This window comes from Saccopteryx leptura, chromosome 5 (genome assembly GCF_036850995.1).
Source record: "Saccopteryx leptura isolate mSacLep1 chromosome 5, mSacLep1_pri_phased_curated, whole genome shotgun sequence".
Classification (NCBI taxonomy): Eukaryota; Metazoa; Chordata; class Mammalia; order Chiroptera; family Emballonuridae; genus Saccopteryx; species Saccopteryx leptura.
Window position 1 is genome coordinate 214,239,436 of NC_089507.1, and position 24,789 is coordinate 214,264,224.

Here is a 24,789-nt window from a genome sequence, read left to right on the forward strand (position 1 = left end):
CCACTACAACAACAACAAAAAACATGAAGAACAGGAAAAATGAAAACAGAGGTGACATATCCTAATTTTTTTAACTGAATTTTATTGGGCTGACACTGGTTAACATGACTACACAGGTTTCAGGTGCCCAATTCTACAACCCATCTCTGCACACGGTATTGTGCGTTCAACCCCCCCAAGTCGGGGCTCCATCCATCGCACCATTTATCCCCTGTACCCTCCTCCACCGCCCCTCCTTCCACAGCGCCCACCACTGCTGTCCATGGCCGTGAGTTTTTCTCTCTTCTGTCCTCTTCTGCTCTATCCCTCCACCTCCCTCACCCCCCGCAGACCCTTCCTAATTTTCACAGGGACAGAACCTCCTCTCCATGACCAGGAGAGATTTCCCAAGTATTTCAAAGACCCATCCTCTGACCTAGGTTAAAAAATCTGTCTCAGATGTCTGTCTTCCTGAGCTTTTCACTTCTCTAAATAAATTTATGTTCAGTGCAGCATTATTTACAGAACCAAGATATAGAAGTAACGCAGGTGTTAACAGACAACTGAAGGCCCTAGCTGGGTAGCTCAGAGTGTCATCCCAATACACCAAAGTTGTGGGTTCAATCCTGGTCAGAGCACACATGAGAATCAACCAATGGATGAATAAAATAAGTGAAACAACAAATCAATGTTTCTCCCCAGGTCCGAAACCCCGAGACTGTCAGCTTGAGTGTGGGGTCACAGGTTTGAGCATGGGATCATCGACATAATCACATGGTCACTGGCTCAAAGCCCAAGGTCACTGCCTTGAGTAAGGGGTCACTGGCTTGGCTGAAGCCCCCCTCCATCAAGGCATGCATGAGAAGCAATCAATGAACAACTGAGTGTCGCAACTACAAGTTGATGCTTCTCATCTCTTTCCCTGCCTGCCTATCTCTCTCTTTCTCTCTCCCGCTGAAAATAAAATAGGTTTAAAAGCCACAATTTGGCCTTGGCCAGTTGGCTCAGTGGTAGAGCATCGGCCTGGCGTGCAGAAGTCCCGGGTTCGATTCCCGGCTAGGGCACACAGGAGAAGCGCCCATCTGCTTCTCCACTCCTCCCCCTCTCCTTCCTCTCTGTCTCTCTCTTCCCCTCCCTCAGCCGAGGCTCCATTGGAGCAAAGATGGCCCAGGCACTGGGAATGGCTCCTTGGCCTCTGCCTCAGGCACTAGAATGGCTCTGGTCGCAACAGAGCGACACCCCAGAGGGGCAGAGCATCGCCCCCTGGTGGGCAGAGCGTTGCCCCTTGGTGGGTGTGCCGGGTGGATCCCGGTCGGGCACATGCGGGAGTCTGTCTCTCCCCGTTTCTAGCTTCAGAAAAATACAAAATACAAAAAAAAAAAAAAGCCACAATTTACTAAATGCAATGGATAGATGTCATTTGGATCCTGATATATATATATATATATATAGAAAAACAGAGGTAGAAAATCTATTAAGTACCTATACCTGTAGCACTGCTTTACACATAAAAAATATTTTTCTAAAACAAAATACTGTGGCTTTATACTAAATGCAAAGTACAAGCCATCTGTGGGACTACCAGATCAAGTCAACCAAAACCACTTAAAAGCATCAGTCATCTGCTTCTCAGAAAACCCTGCTTGAAGAACTATCAGTTATTTTAAGATTTTTTTAGTTACTGATTTTACAGAGAGAGGAGGAGGGGGGAACGAGTAGTAGTTCCTTCACTCCAGCTGGTCCTTGGTTACTTGTCAGATGTGCCTTGACTGGGCAAGCCCAGGGTTTCAAACCAGCGACCTCAGCCTTCCAGGTCAACACTCTATGCACCACCACAGGCCAGGCAGTTTTGATTTGAGCTAGAAAATAATCTTTAATTTAAAAAGTGAGAACCAAAACTGGTGGCCCCAAACCACAGAAGCCAAAGACCAAGCTCAAGACCAGACCCCAGGTATTCCGAACCCCACATCCCGCTTTCTTTCTGGCCCTCGAGGGGGTGCACTGCTCCCAGAGGCCCTGCAATACTGGGTTGATGTGAACAGCGTAGACGGGGAAAGCTCCTCTTCCACCTCCCGGCTCCAAAAACGCATTTAACACGTTGTCCCCAGACACAGGACGTATCAGATGTTGAACTGATAAGAACAGATACCTCCACTTGGTCTTAGCCAAAGGGCCGAGAAGCGATGTCCAGTGTTCTTATACACAATCTCTCCGAACACCCTGCAGTTGAGTCAAGAAGCATTTGCTGAACCAGGTGAAAAAGGGATATACATACACCAGGCTGCTACAGTCTAACTGGCTGAAACAGGGTTAAGGAACATAAAAAAAAAAAAATAAGACCCCAGTAAAAATTGACAAAGCAATTGGACAATTCACAAAGAAATGTGACTGGCTAATGAACATATGGGGATCCAGCCTAAGGAAATGATTTTCAAAAGGGTGGGCAAGATCAACACGTGAAACTGGTCATTGTAAGAAATGGAAGCAGCCAGCGCTTGCCTTGACACGGCTGGGGCCCGGCCACGCCGCCCACGTGGAGTGGGAACTCAGCCACGGCGTGGGGCCTTTCCTGTGCCAGCACCACGTCCATGATGGTGGGCGGCCTGCTGGCAACGCAGTGTGGACAGCTGCGCTGCGCGAGCAGAGGAGCGCCTGGGGTCAGAGGCCCCAGGACTGCGAGTGAGCACACGCGAATCTAGGCCGCAGAGAAGCACACCCTGCTGGGGACCCCCAGGCAGAGCCCCCTGCAGACCAGCACCTCCCTGTGCCAAAGGAGGAGAAAGACCAGTGGCAAGCACCCCTGTGCGGCTTCCTCTGGTCTGCTTCAAGTGGGGCCGTGGCACCACCCCAAGGACTCTGGCCCCAACGTTCCAGCAGGTACCTGAGAGCTGACGTCTTCAGCTCCACCTGCCCAGCCCTCACCTGCGCTCAGCGTACCCTCTGCTGCCATGCTCTGGAAGACAACTGTGTCCACCGCACGGTCTCCAGGAAGAGGGGCACCATCGCAGGCTGCTGTGAGCAGCCGGCCTGGCTGCCCCGCACTCCCCCCAGTAACAAGAGCACAGGAGGTAGCCATCCTGAGGTCCAGATGCTCAGGGAAACCCGAGTGCTAGCCCTAATCTGAGTGGACACGCAGAGGGGTCAGGATGAGCGGACGAAATGGCAGTGTGCCATGAACACCTTCCCTGGCCCTGGTCTGATAAGCGGGCACCACTGGCCGCTGGTGCTCACACTCAGCTACGGCCCACTCGCCAGGTCCTCTGCAGACACGGGTGGGGCGGACCTCTGCACTAGCATGCCACACCTCCTAGGCTCACCAGAGCTGAGATTCTGGTTTATACGAAATGCACGCAGCCTAACCAGGCGGTGGCACAGTAGCTAGAGTGTCAGCCTGGGATGCTGAGGACTAGAAAACAAAATGTATTAGGTTAAACTGCATGAAGTTATTGTTTTATAGATCAAAAAATGATTGAGTGGGCCCTGGCCGGTTGGCTCAGCGGTAGAGCGTCGGCCTAGCGTGCGGAGGACCCGGGTTCGATTCCCGGACAGGGCACACAGGAGAAGCGCGCATTTGCTTCTCCACCCCTCCGCCGCGCTTTCCTCTCTGTCTCTCTCTTCCCCTCCCGCAGCCAAGGCTCCATTGGAGCAAAGATGGCCCGGGTGCTGGGGATGGCTCTGTGGCCTCTGCCTCAGGCGCTAGAGTGGCTCTGGTCGCAACATGGCGACGCCCAGGATGGGCAGATTATCGTCCCCTGGTGGGCAGAGCGTCGCCCCTGGTGGGCGTGCCGGGTGGATCCCGGTTGGGCGCATGCAGGAGTCTGTCTGACTGTCTCTCCCCGTTTCCAGCTTCAGAAAAATGAAAAAAAAAAAAAAAGTTTAAAAAAATAATAAAAATAAAAAATAAAATAAAAAAATGATTGAGTGGCCCTGGCCAGTTGGCTCAGCGGTAGAGCGTCAGCCTGGCGTGCGGGGAACCCGGGTTCGATTCCCGGCCAGGGCACATAGGAGAAGCGCCCATTTGCTTCTCCACAACCCCCTCCTTCCTCTCTGTCTCTCTCTTCCCCTCCCGCAGCCAAGGCTCCATTGGAGCAAAGATGGCCCGGGCGCTGGGGATGGCTCCATTGGAGCAAAGATGGCCCGGGCGCTGGGGATGGCTCCTTGGCCTCTGCCCCAGGCGCTAGAGTGGCTCTGGTCGCGGCAGAGCGACGCCCCGGAGGGGCAGAGCAGCCCCCCCTGGTGGGCAGAGCTTCGCCCCTGGTGGGCGTGCCGGGTGGATCCCAGTCGGGCGCATGCGGGAGTCTGTCGGACTGTCTCTTCCCGTTTCCAGCTTCAGAAAAATACAAAAAAAAAAAATGATTGAGTAATGCCACTATCTGAGGGATAGTACTGAATGCATTCTATTTTTTAAATATTTAACTATATAGCCTGACAGGTGATAATATAGTGGATAGAGCGTCCCAGGTTCAAAACCCCACCAGCTGGAGCGTGGGCTCATCCAGCTTGAGCCGTAGGGTCCCCGGCTTGAGCATGGGATCAAGGGTCCCTTGGAGAACTAGATGAAAGCTGCAGCCAAATTCTACACAGAACAGATGCTTCCTTATCAGAAAACTCCAGATTAAGAACTCCCAGTGTTTTAACTCCAACATACAAGAAACATACTCTGATTATTAAATGTAAAAGTGTTCATGCCTCATGGGGTAGGTAAGGCTTCAGTCATCTCAGAGGATAAAATTTGGAAACAGAGGGCTGTGAGAAGTCTTTAAAGCAGACATTAAAAATCATCCTTGCCTGCCCTGGCCGGTTGGCTCAGCAGCAGAGCGTCGGCCTAGCGTGCGGAGGACCCGGGTTCGATTCCCGGACAGGGCACACAGGAGAAGCGCGCATTTGCTTCTCCACCCCTCCGCCGCGCTTTCCTCTCTGTCTCTCTCTTCCCCTCCCGCAGCCGAGGCTCCACTGGAGCAAAGATGGCCCGGGCGCTGGGGATGGCTCCTCGGCCTCTGCCCCAGGCGCTAGAGTGGCTCTGGTCGCAACAGAGCATTGCCCCCTGGTGGGCAGAGCATCGCCCCCTGGTGGGCGTGCCGGGTGGATCCCGGTCAGGCGCATGCAGGAGTCTGTCTGACTGTCTCTCCCCGTTTCCAGCTTCAGAAAAATACAGGAAAAAAAAAAATCATCCTTAAGAAATTTAGGGAAAAAAAAATTTTTTTAATTCATTTTTAGAAAGGAGAGAGAGAGAGAGAGAGAGGAGAAAGAGAGAGAGAGAGAGAGAGAGAGAGAGAGAGAGAGAAGGGGGGAGGAGCTAGAAGCATCAACTCCCATATGTGCCTTGACCACGGCAGGCCCAGGGTTTCGAACCCACGACCTCAGCATTTCCAGGTCAATGCTTTATCCACTGCGCCACCACAGGTCAGGCAATTTAACAAAAATTTAACATGAGAAAAATAATCCTATCTTAATTTTAAAAGTAGAAAATAAAACTGTACGACACATACGTCTGTATATGTTATTGCAACAATCTGCAATACCAGCACTCTGGAAACATATTAATGTCCCTTAACATGGGACTGATCCAAGGAAATGACGGTACTACCCAGCCATAAAGAAACTACCCTGGCCTGACCAGTGGTGACACAGCGGACGGAGCATCACCCGGCATGCTGAGGTTGCTGGGTTTAAACCCCCCTCCCCACTACACGGTCGTCAGCCTGAGCAAGGGTTCGCCAGCTCAACTTGAGCCCAAGGTCCCTCCCTGGTCCAATTCCCAGTCAGGGCACATACGAGAAGCAATAACGTACTAATTAAAGTGAAGCAATGTTTCTCTCTTCCTGGTCTCCCTCTCTCTCTCAAAAAAAAAAAAAGGAAGAAAGAAAATAACATGGTATCTGATGATATATGGACATGGAACACTCTAGAATCCACACTGTAATTAAACATGCTGCCACTTGTGCAAAAGGAGAAAGAGCACACACGTGCATCATGCGTGCACGCACGCACACGTGCAGGCGCACACAGACACAGAAGACGGGTAGATGGGTCTCCCTGCACTCTCTCTGCAGGCCAGCCAGCGGCAACACTCATTTCCTCTGGGGGGCAACTGGGCAGCTGGCAGATAAGAGGGAACCTTATCATTGTTTTATCTTTTTTGTTCCTTTTGAATTTTAAACCACTTGAGAATTTTAGTTTTTCAAAATATAAAAAAACCCTGACAGGTGGTAGCACAGTGGATAGATCATCAGGAACACTAAGGTAGCCAGTTCAAAACTCTGGGCTTCATCATAGATTCTGTTTGTTTTGTTTGTGACAGAGACAGAGAGAGGGACAGATAGGAAGGGAGAGAGATGAGAAACATCAATTCTTCGTTGCGGTTCCTTAGTTGTTCATTGATTGCTTTCTCATATGCGCCTTGACTGGGGGCTACAGCAGACCAAGTGACCTCTTACTCAAGCCAGTGACCTTGGACTTCAAGCCAGTGACCATGCGGTCATGTCTATGATCCCACACTCAAGCCAGCAACCCTGTGCTCAAGCTGGTGAGCCCACGCTCAAGCTGGAAACCTCGGGGTTTCGAACCTGGGCTCTCTGTATCCCAGCCCAACACTCTATCCACTGTGCTACCACCACCTGATCAGGCTCTTCACAGTTTTTTTTTTTCTTACTGGGACAGAGAGAGAGTCAGAGAGAGGGATAGACAGGGACAGACAGACAGGAACAGAGAGAGATGAGAAGCATCAATCATCAGTTTTTCGTTGTGAGACCTTAGTTGTTCATTGATTGCTTTCTCATATGTGCCTTGACCGTGGGCCTTCAGCAGACCAAGTAACCCCTTGCTTGAGCCAGTGACCTTGGGTCCAAGCTAGTGAGCTTTTGCTCAAACCAGAGGAGCCCACACTCAAGCTGGTGACCTCGGGGTCTCGAACCTGGGTTCTCTGCATCCCAGTCCGACACTCTAGTCACTGCGCCACCGCCTGGTCAGGCTCTACACAGATTTTTAATGAGACAATGTTGTTGTAATAAATTATATGCAATTTACATTTAACTCTCTTCCAAACGCTTTCTAAAAAAAGATTTAACATGTAGACAGCAGAGAGAGTGTGGGCTCTGTGGTCAGAAAAATGTGGGTTCCAAACCAAGTTCTGTAATGTGGGGGGGTGCCCCATGGGCAGTCTCCTTACATGTAAAACGATGTGTACCCTCCCTCAAGAGATCTACACTCCCCTCCAGGGTCTGGTACAGAATCCATAAGTGACAGCTGTATTTTTCACAGGTGAGCCTCACAGCAGACCAACAGGTGAGCCAAGTCTACTACCCCCACTTACAATGAGAAACGAGAACATAAAGGGATGCCAAGTCCCATGGCTCAGAGCAGACTGAAGCCTCGTCCCGACTACCATGACAGCTTCCTGTCCCAGTGAGCTAAATGTGAGCCAGATCAGCACATGGAGGACAACTTAGCTACACGGGAAAAGAGATCTCATTTTCCAAATAACTAAGTGAAATAGACTTTCAGGTATACTTACAGAAAGGTAAATTTTGGCCCTGGCCGGTTGGCTCAGTGGTAGAGCGTCGGCCTGGCGTGCGGGGGACCTGGGATCGATTCCCGTCCAGGGCACATAGGAGAAGTGCCCATTTGCTTCTCCACCCCCCACCTCCTTCCTCTCTGTCTCTCTCTTCCCCTCCCGCAGCCAAGGCTCCATTGGAGCAAAGATGGCCCGGGCGCTGGGGATGGCTCCTTGGCCTCTGCCCCCGGCGCTAGAGTGGCTCTGGTCGCGGCAGAGCGACGCCCGGAGGGGCAGAGTATCGCCCCCTGGTGGGCAGAGCGTCGCCCCTGGTGGGCGTGCCGGGTGGATCCCGGTCAGGCGCATGCGGGAGTCTGTCTGTCTCTCCCCGTTTCCAGCTTCAGAAAAAAAAAAAAAAAGAAAGAGGTAAATTTTAAGGAGAAATTACTGGTGAAAAAGTCAGCTCCAGTGAAAAGTAGGATAACCCCATCCTCATATTAGTCGTAAATCACAGGTCAAGCAAGTACTTCAAAGCCCCAAAGAGCCCTGGCTAGATAGCTTGGTTGATTAGCATATCGTCCTGAAGCACAGAGGTTGCCGGTTCGATCCCCAGTCAGGGCATGTACAGGAGCAGATTGATATTCCTGTCTCTCTCTCTCTCTCTCTCCCTCTCCCCACTTCCTCTCTCACTAAAATCAATCAATAAATATTTTTAAAAAGAAAAAAAAGCCTCAAACAAATACGGATATGGTGTTGAAACTGAGGAAGCGAACAGAAAATGGGGAAGCAGCCCGTCTGCGCCTCTGACGGGGAACTCCTGGTGAGTCAGCTGCCTCCTGGACACCAGTCTCACTGCCGACCGCACAGCGAGCCTCCCCTCTGACCATCTAAGTGTCACAGGAGAGATAACAAGACAAGCAAACGAAACTAAGAACAAGACGAGGACACAGTCTATGAGATAAGGAAGTACAACGCTGAATTCATTTTTAAAAATCGTATCAAAAGAGCAATAATTTTAAATCTACTCAAATGACACCAGTCAGAAAAGGGCAAGTCCGGAGAGCAAGTAGGTACCCAGGTAAAGAGCACGGGCTCTTGATCTGAATGAAGACTTACGTCTCAGTTCTGATCTTACCTGTATAGCCCTGGACTTGCTCCTCCACTTCTCTAAGCCCATTTCCCAGCTGTAAAATGGGGTTAATAGATACCACTACCTCGTGGAGGCACAGCGAGAATTAAATGAGGAGACATCTGAAAAGCATCGGCATAACCCTGGCACACAGGGTTATGATCCCATGATCCCGTGGTCGCTGGCTTGAAGTCCAAGGTCATAGGTGTTCAATTAAATGACTGCTACCATTACTAGGAGAATCTGAGGATTCTGATTCTCAAGTCCACAAACAATATAAGAATTTAAGTAGTAGCAGAATACATGTCTCATCCTTACATTCTTGACATCACCTCCCATCCTGTGGTAAATCCAGTTTTGATAACCCTGACACATTCTTTATGTCAGGACAACCAGTGGTCATCAGCAGAACTCTCAAAAAATGAGACAGGAAGCCTTTAGAGGAAGTAAAAACTGGGAACACATTATGAAAAACGATTATCAACTACCTAAAGTTCAAACCCTTTGAACTAGCAATTCCATTTCAACTAGGAATCGCTGAGGAAATAAACAGATACAGTTTCTGTTAAAAGACACTCAACCTAGCCATAATTGCAAAGAAAAATTAGAAACAACCTATTGTCCAAAAATTGAGAAGATATTAAACAACTCCAGCATATTCCTAGAAAGAAATTCCAAGAGAGTGGATGACACTCAAAAATATCCACCACAGCCTGACCTGTGGTGGCACAGTAGATAAAACGTCAACCTGGAAACGCTGAGGTTGCCGGTTCAAAACCCTGGGTTTGCCCGGTCAAGGCACATATGGGAGTTGATGCTTCCTGCTCCTCCCCCCTTCTTTCTCTTTCTCTCTCTCTCACTCTCTCTCTCTCTCTCCCCCCCCATAATGAATAAATAAAATCTTTAAAAAAAAACAATTTAAATAAAAAATATATATATATCCACAACAGGCCTGACTTGTGGTGGCGCAGTGGATAAAGCGTCGACCTGCAATGCTGAGGTCGCCGGTTCGAAACCCTGGGCTTGCCCAGTCAAGGCACATATGGGAGTTGATGCTTCCTGCTCCTCCCCCTCCCTCCTCTCTCTCCCTCCTTCTCTAAAATGAATAAATCAAATCTTTAAAAAAATAAAATAAAATATCCACAACAGCCGGACCAGGTGGTGGCGCAGTGGATAGAGCATCAGTCTGGGATGCAGAGGACCCAGGTTTGAGATCTCGAGGGCAACAGCTTGAGCGTGGGCTCATCTGGTTTGAGCAAAAGCTCACCAGCTTGGACCCAAGGTCACTTGGCTCAGGCAAGGGGTCACTCGGTCTGCTGAAGGCCCGCGGTCAAGGCACATATGAGAAAGCAATCAATGAACAACAAAGGAGCCGCAACAAAGAATTGGTGTTTCTCATCTCTCTCCGTTCCTGTCTGTCTGTCCCTATCTGTCCCTCTCTCTGTTTCTGCCACCAAAAAAAAAAAAAAAAAATCCACATTAGCCTGACCGGGTGGTGAGTGGTACAGTGGATAGAGTGTCAATCTAGGACACTTAGGACCCATATTCAAAACCCGGAGGTCACCGGCTTGAATATGAGGTTGTTGACATGATCCCACGGTCGCTGGCTTGAAGCCCAAGGTCACTGGCTTGAGCAAGGGATCACTGGCTCAGCTTGAGTCCCATGATCATGGCACATATGAGAAGCAATCAGTGAACATCTAAAGTGATGCAACTACAAATTGATGCTTCTCATCTCTCTCCCTTTCTCTCGTTAAAAAATTTTTTTTAAATTATGTGTATGTGTGTGTGTGTGTATACACATACACACACATACACACACACAATACAAGATTAAGTTGAAAAGTACATAGAAAAACAAAAGAAAACATCCAGAGGCTTTCTCTTAATAATGGAATTACCAGTATTTCTTTCTTCTTTCCAGTTTTCTAAATGTTACACTATTATTATATACAAAAACAGAACGTTTTTGTCCTTTTTCTAAATCATTACCTCTCTGCCAAATTTTATTAAATAAGGCTCAGTAAAATTGGGGCTGAAATGACATTTGCCTGACTTTGGTCTTATGCTACTTGGAATAAGAAATGCCACCGAGCCTGACCAGGCAGTGTCGCAGTGGATAGAGCGTCGGACTGGGATGCAGAGGACCCTGAGGTCACCAGCTTGAGTGCGGGCTCATATGGTTTGAGCAAAGCTCACCAGCTTGGAACCAAGGTCGCTGGCTTGAGCAAGGGGTTACTCAGTCTACTGAAGCCCCACGGTCAAGGCACATATGAGAAAGCAATCAATGAACTAAGGTGTCGCAATGAAAAACTGATGATTGATGCTTCTCATCTCTCTCTGTTCCTATCTGTCTGTCCCTATCTATCCCTCTCTCTGACTTTCTCTATGTCTCTGTAAAAAACAAAAAAAAGCCACCGATAGGCCCTCGCCAGGTGGCTCAATGAATCAAGTGTCTTCCGAGGTTGCGGGTTTGATCTGGTCAGGGCACATAAGAGAAGCAATCAATGAGTACACAACTAAAATGATACAACTAAGTGGAACAAGTTGATGCTTTTCTTTCTCTGTCTCTATCTCTCTATCTCCCCACCCCCACCTCTCTCCCACTTCCTCCCCTGATTCACAAGTCAATGGAAAATTTTTTTTAAAAAAAGAAGGGCCACTGATAAACTAATACAGACCCAGAACAATTATAATTATTCTCAAATAAAACATTTCACCCCTGGCCGGATACCTCAGTTGGTTAGAGCATTGTCCCAAAGCACAGAGGTTGCCAGTTTGATCCCTGGGCAGGGCACACATAGGAACAGATCAACGTTCCCCTGTGTGTGTCTCCCTCTCTCTAAAAATCAATAAAATAAACAACAAAAATAACTATTTCAAATCTAAACGCAAAAGAGTGCAGATGGGGACAGAGGCTAAGCTGCAGGCCGCAGAAGGAGGTCCCCACAGCGGGGGCGATGGACTCACAAGCCAGAAGTGGGCTCTTGTTCAGCAAGGTCCTCTCAGAAGTGACGCCAGGGCAGGCTGAGAAGAAATGGGGCGGCCCTAACACAAAATCTGAACTCGTGTTTCTGCAGGCAGGCACACACCCGCACATTCCTGCAGGACCCACAGGCGTTCCTGGACACGGCATCTAGTGGAGTTCTCTTACCTGAGCACAACTGTTCGATCTTCGTCAGATTCAATTGCAGTGACTCGTTGATCCAGGCCAGCATGTCGTGTCGACTCAGGTTATCGCTGGTGACCGACGTTGAATATACGTTCACTGCCATCTTCTATAGCACGTGAGGAAGAGAAGGGTCTGCGTTATTTGGCACGCCAAGGGAGAGCAAGCACTTCCTTCCTCAGGAGTCACCCACAGCAGACCTGTGGGAAGTCTTCGTTTCTAAGCCTCCCTTTCCCCAAGAGGCAAAATCAGGGATAAGGGATTCCAGCCACAAGCCTGGAATACACAAGACCTGAAATGAACTGCCTTACACCAGCCAGCCTAAAATGTAGACCTCAGTTTAGTATGATTGGTGTAAGATTTTAAGCTACAAGGAAAGGGCAGGTTAAATGCTTTATGAGGGAGGCTGATACACAAGAAAGAACGCTCTCTGTTTAGAACAGTCAAACGCCCCACTAACATAGTGAAATGTTTACAGCACTGTTCTTCAGATGGTGGGCTTTTAATTCATTCCTCTTTACAGTGTTCACTATTTCCCAAATTTTCTTTTAGGATATATTCACTTCTATCATCAAAAGTAAGCTTTCACTCTGGCCAGATAGCTCTGTTGGTTGGAGTGTCGTCCTGATACCCAAAGGTTATGGGTGCGATCCCGGGCAGGGCACACACAGGGAACAGATAGATCGATGTTTCTCTCTCTCTCTCTCTCTCTCTCTCTCTCTCTCTCTCTCCCGGGCAGGGCACACACAGGGAACAGATAGATCGATGTTTCTCTCTCTCTCTCTCTCAAATTAATAAATAGTATTTTAAAGGTTTTCATTTACTGACTTTAGAAGAAGGGGGGAGGAGTGGGAAGCATCAACTCCTAGTTCCTGTAATTGCTTTGTAACTGCTTCCCATGTGCCTTGACCAGGCAAGCCCAGGGACTTGAACCCACGACCTCAGCCTTCCAGGTCGACGCTCTATCCACTGCGCCACCACAGACCAGGCATCATTTTTTTAAGTAAGCTTTTCAATAACATAAGTACTACAAAAGTGGTGGCAAATGACCTTACAGTGAAGAGCTGAAACTGCTTCTCTGCTAAGCCACCTGGAGATGGCAGGGCGTCTGAAAGCCTGAGTGCCAGGAGCTTCACAGCCACTTGTCATCTAACCTGACAACTCTGCAAGGTTCGCAGGACTCTCACTCTACAGAGGAGCAAAGAGTTTCAGCGCAGAAACCCTGCAAACTGGCAGCCACGCCTGCCCAGCCCCACCATGCCCGTCGGGGCACATACAAGATATAGCCATGAATGCATAAATAAATGGAACAAGTCAATGTTTCTTTCTCTCTTTCCCCCTTTTCTCTCTCTCTAAAGCAGTACATTTTTTAAAAATTTTAATCAATAAATAAAAATTTTAAAACACAACAGCAAACATAGAGAAGAAACATACCAACTTAAAACGTTATTAAAAGTGGATGCCCTCATCATCCTCATTCTAGCTACAAATATTTACCAAATACTCTTCTAGGGGCCAGGAAACAGATAAGCAGGAGAGACAAGGGACTTGTCTTCAGAGTTCACATTCTAGCAGTGGAAGTTTAACACTGACCAAACACACAAACAAATGTCATTTCAGATTGACCGCTGAGGCAATGGGGGTGGTGGGAATGTGGTCAGGGAAAGCCTCTCTGAGTTGACAGCTGAGCTTAAGAATCAGAAGGAAGGAGGCCTGACCTGTGGTGGTGCAGTGGATAAAACACCAGCCTGGGATGCTGAGGTTGCTGGTTCGAACCCTAGGCCTGCCTGGTCAAGGCACATATGGGAGTTGATGCTTCCTGCTTCTCCCCCCCCATTCTCTCTCTTTTTCTCTCTCCTCTCTAAAATAAATAAATAAAATCTTTAAAAAAAAAAAAAAGAATCAGAAGGAAGGAGCCACATGGAATTCTGGAAGAATGGCGTCTATAGTCTAGTGCCCTGGTCAGCAAATTGCAGCTTGCGAGCCGCATGTGGCTCTATGGCCCCTTGTGTGGCTCTTCCAAAAAATACCACGTGCGGGCACTACCTCAATAAGGAATGTACCTACCTATATAGTTTAAGTTTAAAAAATTTGGCTCTCAAAAGAAATTTCAATTGTTGTACTGTTGATATTTGGCTCTGTTGACTAATGAGTTTGCCGACCACTGGTCTAGTGTGTGAGTTGGTCTTCCCACCCGTCTTCTGCAGGCCTCATGACTCACACAGCTACAGAATGTGAGGGCTTGAGGAGACAGACATCAACCCACCCAACCTGTTTATGAGCAGGGTGGCTGAGGCCTGGGGATGTACATGACGTAGCAGGTCTGTGCCCTCACACAGCACTTGGCAGAGTGCATGGCATACAGTGGACTCCAGTGAATGGTACTGGTTTTCAGGCTGGCAGAATAGTGTCAAAAAGAAAAAAATGTTTATCATTATAAACTCTTTCCAGAAAGCAATTCATCAACACTTTGACAATCTGAAACTCACATGATAAAACTGTCTCATACAAGAAGCCAGCACACTGAGCTCCTGACTCCAGTGGGAAATGAATTCACACACACCCAGAGCACTTCATTCAAACCTCCATGCTAGGCATTATCGCAATGGCCTGTCATTACCTGTTCATTCGGATTCATTTCAGGGCCCCATCTGGGCAGGAAGGCAATTTGCTCTATGCAAAGAGCTAAGGATTTCAAGCCAGGAGGACCTGGATTTGAACTTGGGAAGTCCAGCATTAGTTGTTTGACCTTGGGCAAGTCAGATAACTTCAATGCATCTCAGTTATGTGTTAATGCCACCTATCTGAAATGGATGAGGTGAGGTTTAAATGAGATAAGATACACAAAACAGGCATTACATCCAGGACAGAGAGGGACCTTGTCTCATTCATCCTCCTAACTCCAGTGCCAAAAAGAGAAACCTGCCACCATCTCTCAACTAGACCCACTGCCACAACGTTCAAATGAGCCTCACTATCTCAATCTGTTCTTACAAAGCAGCCAGATAATTTTCTGAATCGCAAATCAGATCAAGTGTCTCTGTATTTAAAATCCATGAATGAATAACGAACATGCACACTGTGCAAAACGCTAATATCAGGTACCAAGGAGAGACACATCCAAATAAAAAAATACAGTCCCAGGCCAAGCATCTGTAATCTATTTTGGCAACATTCATATATACATCAGGTATTGTGTGTGTCATGCTACCATAAAATGTAAGCAGCTGGTTAAGCCACGTGTCTCCTTACCACATCCCAGCTCTGAAAACGTTAATGGCCTTTCATCATCATGTAATTTAAAACTTTCATTACAGCAGTATATTTATACCTGTTCTGTACTCTGCAAACTCTGCAGCCCCTAAATACACCGGGTTAGGCACCACGTGGCTGTGCAATACACATCCACTAACCAATTAACTGCCTCTTCTGCCTCTCTGACAAACACATCACCTTTCTGGATCACAAATGGCTTGCCTGTAAAAGGTGAACTGTATCTTCTGCACAACATTGCAATGAGAATTAAATGAGAATCTAAGTAGAAAAACTTCAGTGAAAAATACATCACATCCTAAGCTTCCCAATGTGCCAGAAACTGGGCCTGTCATTCTGACAAAGGACACACTGGAATGAAACACACTGTCTAGATCTGGACCTCAGAGAGGCAGTGCGCTATAGAGGTTAAAAGCCTGGAATCAGGAATAACAGACGTGGGTTCAGCCACTTGCTGGACACAGCCAACCACTCCTCTGAGAATCTGAGTCCCCTCGTTTATAAAATGAAGATGCTGTCTCTCAGAAACAAGAGTGATCTATTAAATGACAATGCCCCATCAAGCACTTAGCACAATGCCTGACACAAAGCAAGTGCCCAATTAACAAGGATATAATTATTACTACCACTCTCAGAGACAGCCCATTAGAGGTGGCTGCCAGGCCTGGTGTACCTCCCTTCCATGGGCCTTAGGATCTTCATCCCCCACACGGGGCACAGGCCAAGCTCTGCCCAGTAGCACCCAGGGCAGCTGGGAAGCAAGGATTGGAAAAGGCACTGTTCATATTTCTTTTAACTGAATATTTTGAGGTGACACTGGTTGACAAAATTATACAAGTGTCAGGTGCACAATCCTCTACCACATCTTCTGTACATGGTACTGCGTGTGCACGCCCCACAAGCAGCAGTATCCAAACACTGTCTTTCTAGTAGGTATATAAAATCACCATGTCCTTGTATGCCTTCTCGCATTCCCTAACCGTCTCCCCACCACAGTGTAGACTCCTGGAGAGCAGGCCTTTGCCCTCCTGGCTCCTGGGTGTACGGTCAGGGCGTAGCGGAGTGCCTGGCACTTAGTCGGCACCCAATAGCGAAGGAAGGAAGGAAAGAACCCCCCGAGCTGGCTTGGTTCCGGTCTCGCACTGCGTTAGAGCTTTCTGTACAGTAGTATTATCACCGTCCCCATTTCACAGATGAGGAAACTGAAGTTCAGCGAGGTTCAAGCACCTACGCAAGGTCGCTCAGCAGGGAATGGGAATCGAACCCAGGTCTGAATCAAAACCCGAACTCTTAACCATCAGGTCACACCGCCTCCTACAGTGGGGATCCCCAGAGTTCCCACGAGGACCCACTTCAACCATACCTCGGGCCACGGCCCAGAAGCCCCCACCCGCGTGGTGGAGCCCCTGCTTCCGGCCCGACGCCCCGCCCTCCCGCGGAGAGAAGCGCGCGCCCCCCAACCTAGCCCGCGCGCGTCGGGTCACGGCCCCACCCTTCCCCCACCCGGCCCGAACCGTACCGCCGTGAGGAGCGGCCCGCACACCGCCCACAAGGCCCGCCGGCGTCTGCCCGGCCCGAGGCCCACCCGGCTGCCGCCCCGTGCCCGCTAGCCGGCTCACCGGCTCTCGGCGGAACCACGTCCACTGCCCGTGCCCGGCTTCGGTTCCGTCTTCGCCTCGTTCAAACCGTCGGACCCCGCCCGCCCACGCGATGACCTCACACGCACCCCTTCCGTTACGCGCCTACGTATAAAGGTTCGTCAACGCCCGCCGGCTCCTTTTATAGAGACTCCGCGCGCGCCGGGGGCGGAGCCCGGTCCTTGATCGATGGCTGAGAAGCCCAAGGGGCAGGGCACTGGCTAAAGAGCGATGCGGCCACGTGATCGGCCGCAGCCAATGAGACCCCGCCTCGGGCCGAGTGTGATTCCGCCTAGAAGGCGGGCTTCATTTACAAATTCTCCGCCCCGGTAGCCAAAAACAACAACAAAAAAATCATTGGTTTGACAATGAATTTCTACAAAAACGGTTTTTAAAGATACTTGACAGAGATTTTGAGAAAAGACTACAAAGTCACCTCAGAGACATTCTGTGACCCTGTAATCTCATCATCCATTTATTTTCTTGTTAGTATTTAGTCATATTGTTTTATGCCTTTTTTTTTTTTTTTGGTGTTCCTTTTCATAAATTGCACGGAAGCAAAAAACGTCAGTCCTGTTCCACCTGTGTCCCAGTGCCTTCTACGTACATGGATTCTTAGAGACTTGCTGAATTACACCCACTTTACAGAAGAGGAAACTGAGGCTCAATGAGGTTAACTGACTGGCTCAGCATCAGAGGCTGATCCACGCCCTGAGCTAATTTCCTGGTCTAGATATCATTTATTCATGTGTTCAACAAATATTTATATTCCCCGGTTAATCACGTCCTAGGTATTTGACGGTGAGCAAAAACCAGACACAGCCTCTGAGCTCTTCAGGTTTCCAGTCTGTCTGGCAGACGAGGCACAAATCATAACTCATGACACGAATCGGTGTTTAATTGCAAACCAGACGTACTGCTAGGCAGGAGCAGTATGTAGCAAAGTGATGGCACCTCACTGCATGAAGCAGGGTCCTGGAGATCCCTTCCTGGCCAGGTCTCACCAGTCAGTGGCCGAAGCCTGGGGTGATGTTCAGGGAAGAACGTGGGGTGATGGATCGGGACCTGTTTACCAATCAGTCTGGAGGCATTTCAATATTTTAACCATGACTACCGCTGGTTGTCTCTCTGGTGTGTGGAATACATCACAAGAAGACCTGACCTCACCTGAGGAATGTGAGAAGGCTTCCCAGAGGTGAGACTGGCCCTAAAAGATGAGATGTTAACCTGGCAAAAGGGTTAGGGCAGGAAAGGGCAAACAAGGACACATCAAGAGCCCTGTACCCAAATGATTATAGCAACAGTAGTAACATTACCATCATAGCGAATTGATAGAAAGCATAGATAATTGAATAAAGATATTAAAAAGCACTTAAGAGTATCTTTACTCAATTATTCATGCTGCATAACAAAATGTGTTACCCTTGCCTTAGCCAGGTAGCTCAGTTGGTTAGAGCATTGTCCCAACGTGGTAAGGTTGTTGGTTTGATCCCTGGTCAGGGCACATCTAAGAATCAACTAATAAATGCATAAATAAGGGGAACAATAAGTCAATGTTTCTCTCTCTCTCTCTATTCTGCTTTCTCTCTCCCTCTTTCTCTCTAAAATCAATCAATGAATAAAACATTTTTTTAAGCCCTCAAACAAAGGACCCAGCACACACTCTCCCTCTTGGGAGCTCACCTGCACTTTGCACATACCCCTTTCCTTCCCCCCGCAGGTGGGCATCTCCTAAGCTTTAAGGACGCCCAGAAGACTTGCGGCCAGGGGCGCAGTGGGCAGCGGCAGCGTGTCCAAGGCTCACCCTCGGAACCCGTCTCCAAGGCCCCCTTTCCTCTGACTTTCCAAGGAGCCAAGGCAGCCCTGCCATGACTCTCCAGATGCTTCTTCTATCCTAAACCCTTCCTGTTGCACTGTCCCCAGCTTTAAAAAAACATACTCTCAAAAATCATCTGGCCTCCCCTGACCTGGGTGACGCAGTGACTAAAGGGTTGCCTTGCAATGCTGAGGTCACTTGTTCAAAACCCTGGGCTCGCTTGCTCTAGATTAGCACATACTAGAAACAGCTACTACAAGTTAATGCTTCCTGCTCCTCCCCCTCCCCTTTCTCTCTGTTTCTTTCTCTCCTCTCTCTAAAATCAATCAATAAAATCTTCAGCCTGACCTGTGGAGGCGCAGTGGATAAAGCGTCAACCTGGAAACGCTGAGGTCGCCAGTTCAAAACCCTGGGCTTGCCTGGTCAAGGCACATGTGGGAGTTGATGCTTTATGCTCCTCTCCCCTTCTCTGTCTCTCCTCCCTAAAAATGAATAAAGGCTTACAAAAGTTTAAAAAAAAAAATCTTCAAAACAATTTTTTAATTAAATAAAGAAATAAATGCAGGTGAGACCAAGAGGAAACAGTGGACCCTGGCTTCACAGAACCAATGCTTTGGGTTTGTGATGGAAGCTCTGTCTCAAGTCTCTTCCCTATGATCACGGAGATCACAGCCTCTCTCCAGGGCTGCTAGGAGGGTGCTCTGACAGTAACAGCAGAGTGGCTGCTGTCTGCTCAGGACAGGCTAACAGCAAACCCTCTGTGCGCCTCACATACGCTGAATCATGAGTCACACATCAGCCCCAAGAGGTTGATATTATCACTCTTTCAAAGTTGGGTAAACTGAGGCAGAGGCTATGAAGAACATCTAAGGTCACAAGTCGAGAGGGGATAAAGCCAGAATGGGCACCCAGTCTGGCTGCAGCGAGGACTCAAGGAGCAACCCAGGCCTGGAACAGAGAGGATCCCTCAAGAAGCAGCAGTTGGCATGAAAAATCCTAGGAATTGAGTCCAGTGGGAGACCCTGTCTGTTTGGTGCTGACCCCCCACAACTACCACCACCACCAAACAGCCGGGGAACTGTCTAGAAGCCAGTCTCTGCACCTCCAGGCAAGATCCTGTCCACTCCCTTACACTCTCCCTGATGTGGTGATAGACACAACATCAACACCAGACCCTACAGTTTCTACAGCCCGGCTCCTATGCAACAGCTGGGGGAATATTACCCTGTCCTTACTTTTTAGAGTGTATCATTCATGCATTAATAATTAACACATTAATAGGTGTTGGCTGTTACCATCACTACCAGTCACTCACACTGCGTTAATGGCTCCCTTTATCACAACACTGTCCCTGCATGAGAGGGTTTGATGCATGCCAGGCACTGGGCAAAGCACTCTACCCAGATCATACCCATGAACACTCACAGCAGCCCTGGGAAGTAGATAGGATTCATGATCCCCCACATTTTAGAGATTTTTAAAAAAAGTAACAGCCTGACCTGTGGTGGCGCAGTGGATAAAGCATCGACCTGGAATGCTGAGGTGGCCGGTTCAAAACCCTGGGCTTGCCTGGTCAAGGCACATATGGGAGTTGATGCTTCCAGCTCCTCCCTTCCCCTTCTCTCTCTCTCTTTCTCTCTCTCTCTCTCTCACTCTTTCTCCTCTCTAAAAATTAATAAAGAAAAAATTAAAAAAAAAAAAGTAACACAAAAAACTCCAAGTCATCTGCCCAGAGTGTCCCTACAACATGCCAGACCCTAAATACAGCCCCAGGTAACTGGAAGATTGCTTCAGGAAAGGCCTACTGTGGGCCGCAAACCCCACCCCTATTCCTCGGCCTCTGAGCCTGGGATCACTCGGATTTGAACCCGGCCATCTTGAGAAAACACAAAAAGAACTAACCCCACAGAACAGGCCTTCCCCCAGTCTGCCCCACAAGCTGGCCAGGACCCCCAGGACCCCCCACCTGGAAGGGCTGTCCATCTCCTCTCTTGGGGTACGCAGGCCGCGGCCATTTATTCTGTTTCATCCTGTCCCGGCACTTGTGTACAGGTACAGTCCTGCACACAAGATGGCTTCACAGGACAGCCAGGGCCCCTAGGGTCTCAACACCTCAGAGTGCCGGCCCAGCTTGCTAATTGCCAATTGTCATAGCGACCCCACGCTGGGGCTGCTCCAGCCTAGCAGCAGCTAAAAACAGAATTGGTTTCTCCTTCTCCATGCCAACTCTGGGCCATACGGTTTAACCATGGAGGCTAGGATTATCACTGTGAAGAAACAGAGGATGAGAGGTACCACCTTCAACTGATATACTACACGTGCACCTCTATTTGCACACCCTTCTCCCTGGGCAAGCACTAGTTGACCAACAGCCAGTGGAGGGAGTCTTTAATCTTTATGGGCTCCTTTTCCCCGAAGAGGCCAGCGGTAGTGAGACACAGAGACTATGGCATACAGGGCTCCGGACTCAAGACACCTGCCTAAGGGGTCTCAGATAAACACTAAGACGGAACTCCTGAAGGGAGTTGCAATTTTAAGATTAGAACAGCAGGTACACGCTCCACCCAAAAGGAAGAGGCCAAGGGCAGCTATGTTCGGTTAGAATCCTGGGGCCACTCCCCACCTGTCCCTTCCCTGAGGCTAAGTTCCCTCCCTGAATGTGGCTGAACTGCAACATGATTTGTGAACAGTGGAACAAGGTGCTGGAGGATCCCACAAAGGCAAAAAGAACTCGGAGTATCATCCCTGGGATTCTTACATCATTAAAAATCTTGATCGGCCTGACCAGGCGGTGGTGCAATGGATAGAGCGTCGGACTGGGATGCAGAGGACCCAGGTTCAAGACCTCGAGGTTGCCAGCTTGAGCGTGGGTTCACCTGGTTTGAGCAAAAGCTCACCAGCTTAGACCCAAGGTCACTGGATCGAGCAAGAGGTTACTTGGTCGGCTGAAGGCCCACGGTCAAGGCACATATGAGAAAGCAATCAATGAACAATTAGGTGTTGCAAAGAAAAACTGATTGTTTCTCATCTCTCTCCATTGCTGTCTGTCTGTTTATCCCTCTCTGACTCTGTAAAAAAAAAAAAAAAAATCTTGATCAGCAACCCAAGAGCTATAAGGAAAATTGTCTGGACCCTGTCCAGTGGTGCAGTGGATAGAGGGAGGCCCCCGAGAACCATGCCGGAGCAGAGACCATTCATTGGCTCAATCCTGGGTCACTAGCCAGAGCCGGGGTTGGGGGGGGGGGTGTCACAGATCCCAAGGTCATCAGGCTTGAGCCACGGACAGGGTACATGAGCAGCAATGAAATTGATGCTCTCAAAAACAAAGAAATTGTCTGGAGATGACTGTTCCAGACATCCAACCTGTAAATGAAGGCTCCAGTCACTCGTTTTGAAACCCATTCACTATACCAGTGTGATGCCAGGACCAGAACCAGAGGCATGGAATCCTTGGCCTCCATTCCCCACTCAATCAAAAACTCGAGATGGGCCCAGAAGTCTTTTGAATATGCCTCCCATGGGACACCGATACACTAGTTTGGAGATCCTGGCCCTAGAAGTTTCCTGCTTGGAATCTCTAGTGCTTGTTGAATGACTAAATGACCTACTTCAATCGCCAACCTTTCCACTTTAGCCAGGCCCTCACATGTAAAAGAAGAAAAGGGACACCAGATTGTTTTAGAGAAATACTGATTTTAATTGAACATAAAGTAAACTCCAGGCATCTGTCTTCTTTCAGCCTAAACATTAGCAAAACTTGAAAAAAGGCACAATTTTTCCCCATTGTTGCATGGCTCCAATTAAAAAAATTTTTATGAAAACTGTAAAACAAAAATAGAAGTCTGTGATTTCTTTTAAAGTGTATTAAAAAAAAACTCCCACAAAACCTGTTAACGTTATTCCACATTCTACAAAATAGCACCAGTATGAAGAGTAAAAGGTGTTTAAAAACCATTAGGACAGCATTTCTGAAATGCAGCTTGTCCAACATCCAGTCATCTCTAAAAGAACGATTGATCATGGGAATAAAAAACGGCTTTAAAAAAATCTCCGGAAGGAGGATTGAGCTTCAATTGCGGGGTCCCCCCTGCTATCTCTCAGATGAGGGGAAAGTGAGCAATGTGCTTCTGTCCCTGGCTGTCACTGCTTCCAGTTTAGAGAAAGGCTGAAGAATTGTCATACTTCTCATCTGGGTGACATGTGTCCGGAGGGTGCATCTGGCTGGGGGAGGGGATCCTTACCTAAGCTTCCCCTTCAGTCCCCCCACTGAGGAAGGATAGTGAGAAGCCGTACCTGCCTACATAAATATGGTCGCTTTTAGCTCAGCCCAACCCCCCTTCTTGATCTACCCAGAGGGTTCTAGTGCAGTCGTGGAGGAGGGATTTAGCTAAGGGTAGCCCTGCCCCTGGATTTGTGGGGAAAAAAAATAGCCCTGAATGTGACGATGAGGTCATTCCTGCTGAAATCATCATCATGTGTGGAAAATGCTCTCAAGGGGCCCAAGAGTAGACCTTCACACTGAGGCCAGGGGACTGGGCTGGGTAAATTTCAAGAATGACAGAGACATCATTTATCATTTTCTTTTCTGCCTCAGGGGGAAAAAAATTCTGGTCCCTTAAAAATACCCCGTCGCTACATGTCTATCACTGCACACTTCTGGAAACAAGTTGCTGTCAACAACTAAAAAAAAGTCTTGCAGTAACTGTCTCGGTGACTTTTCAGCCGTTATCAACCTGAGTATTGGAGAGCTGTCGGCACTGCGGTTTTGGTATATTAGCCATTGTTTCTGAGCTGTAAACCCAGGAGGGGAAAAAAAAGGCCATTTTTACTATCTACTTCAAGTTTCAAAGTTTTAGAAGATAAAATTGAGCACCGTGTTCGGCCGCTCCCAGCGACCGGGCTGAATTGTTCACAAGGAGGTGGCACCGGGGGGCTTCCTCTCGCCAGGAGGAAGCCAGGCGGCTGTTGCCCAGTGTGCGAGGCGGGACCCCACACAGCTGAGCTGAGGAAGGACAGAGCCTGGGATGCACCTTCCCGGTCCCAGACTGTCCCACACGCCGTGGTCCCCCCAGAGTGCCTGGGGGGGGGGGGGACTATTCACAGGCAAAGTAGTCTTTCAGGGGGGCGAAGAGGTGTCGGATGACGGGCACACTCCAGGACCTCCCAAGCAGCTTCTGGCGGGCACCGCGGCCCATGTTGGACACATCCGTGTAGTGGACGGGAAAGCCGAAGATCCTGGGGGGGGGCACCAGAGTACAAAGACGGAGTCAGAAGTGCCACCTCCGGCGTCCTTAGTGCCTCTGGGAGGTGTCACCATGGCCAACGTGGCACTGCTCTTTCTGCCCTTTGGTTGGGCCCACCAGCTTCCATGAGCCCTTGTTGTAGATGTTGTTGTAAGATACTATCCTCCCTTCTATTTTACTTTTTAACTTTTATTAGAAGTAACTTAAAACTTATAGAAAGGAATACTTATATACACTTGACTCAGATTCACCTATTGATAACATTTAACCCCATGTGCTTAGGGAACATCTGCACATGAGCCCTCTCTTAACCCCCGGGTCAGGAACACGGTTCAGAACACAAACGCTAGTCATGAGGGCATAGCTCTCCCACCAGGGCACCTGTTAGGTGCATTCCAGCACTATCACCATGCCCCTGGCACACAGCTGGAGCTCAGCAGACCTTTCACAATGAATGAATGAATAAATGAAGGAATGAATGAATGCCTAGAGAGCCAGCTAAAAAACTGAGGTATATCTGTCTTCAAACCATAAGATGGGTGAAGTTATTAGGCATTGCCTTAATAAGGAACAAGGACACTGGCAAAAACTAACCTTATTTCCAATCACCAGATGCTCTGGCAGGTGGCAGGAATCCAAGCTTGCTTGCCCTCTCTGTCAAAGCCAGCTGATTCTACCAAACCTCACTCACACTGGGGTTTACCGTCTAACACTAAAAATCACACCACTGGGCCAATGCTGAATGGGTGTTGAGAAATATGCAAAGTTGCAACATCTCAGGCCTCTGTTTTAATTGTCTGCATAATAATAGCTTTCTGCAGGAACCCACATATGACAGGTCTAGCCCAGCATGTTAAGAATCTCAAAATACAGAATGACCCATGAACAACATGGAGGGAGGGGGAGATTAGGGGTGCTGCATAAGGTCCCCTCCCCTTATGCAGTTGAAAATCGAAGTATAACTTTAACAAGTCCCTCAAAATATAACTACTGACAGGTTACGACTTACCAATACCACAGCAGTCAGTGTTATTTTATGGTAGAAAGGGAT

At 48.6% G+C, this 24,789-nt stretch overlaps 2 protein-coding genes and 1 non-coding gene across 3 annotated transcripts in view; all 3 read right to left on the reverse strand.

Moving 5' to 3' along the window:
- MAPRE1 (microtubule associated protein RP/EB family member 1) overlaps positions 1-16,759 on the reverse strand; it is a 28,213-nt gene extending 11,454 nt beyond the window's left edge. The window contains exons 1-2 of the mRNA XM_066384064.1: positions 16,662-16,759; positions 11,755-11,878 (exon numbers count right to left, since the gene is read on the reverse strand). Coding sequence (XP_066240161.1) covers positions 11,755-11,875 — 121 coding nt within the window. The 5' untranslated portion in view covers positions 11,876-11,878; positions 16,662-16,759. The remainder of the gene's footprint in view (positions 1-11,754; positions 11,879-16,661) is intronic.
- On the reverse strand, positions 1,971-2,164 carry LOC136407195 (U2 spliceosomal RNA). Its single transcript, XR_010751802.1, has one exon. It is a non-coding gene; the product is annotated as a U2 spliceosomal RNA (small nuclear RNA).
- A 5,534-nt stretch (positions 16,760-22,293) lies between the features above and the next one.
- Positions 22,294-24,789, reverse strand: part of DNMT3B (DNA methyltransferase 3 beta) — a 52,755-nt gene continuing 50,259 nt past the window's right edge. The window contains exon 22 of the mRNA XM_066384069.1: positions 22,294-23,730. Coding sequence (XP_066240166.1) covers positions 23,589-23,730 — 142 coding nt within the window. The 3' untranslated portion in view covers positions 22,294-23,588. The remainder of the gene's footprint in view (positions 23,731-24,789) is intronic.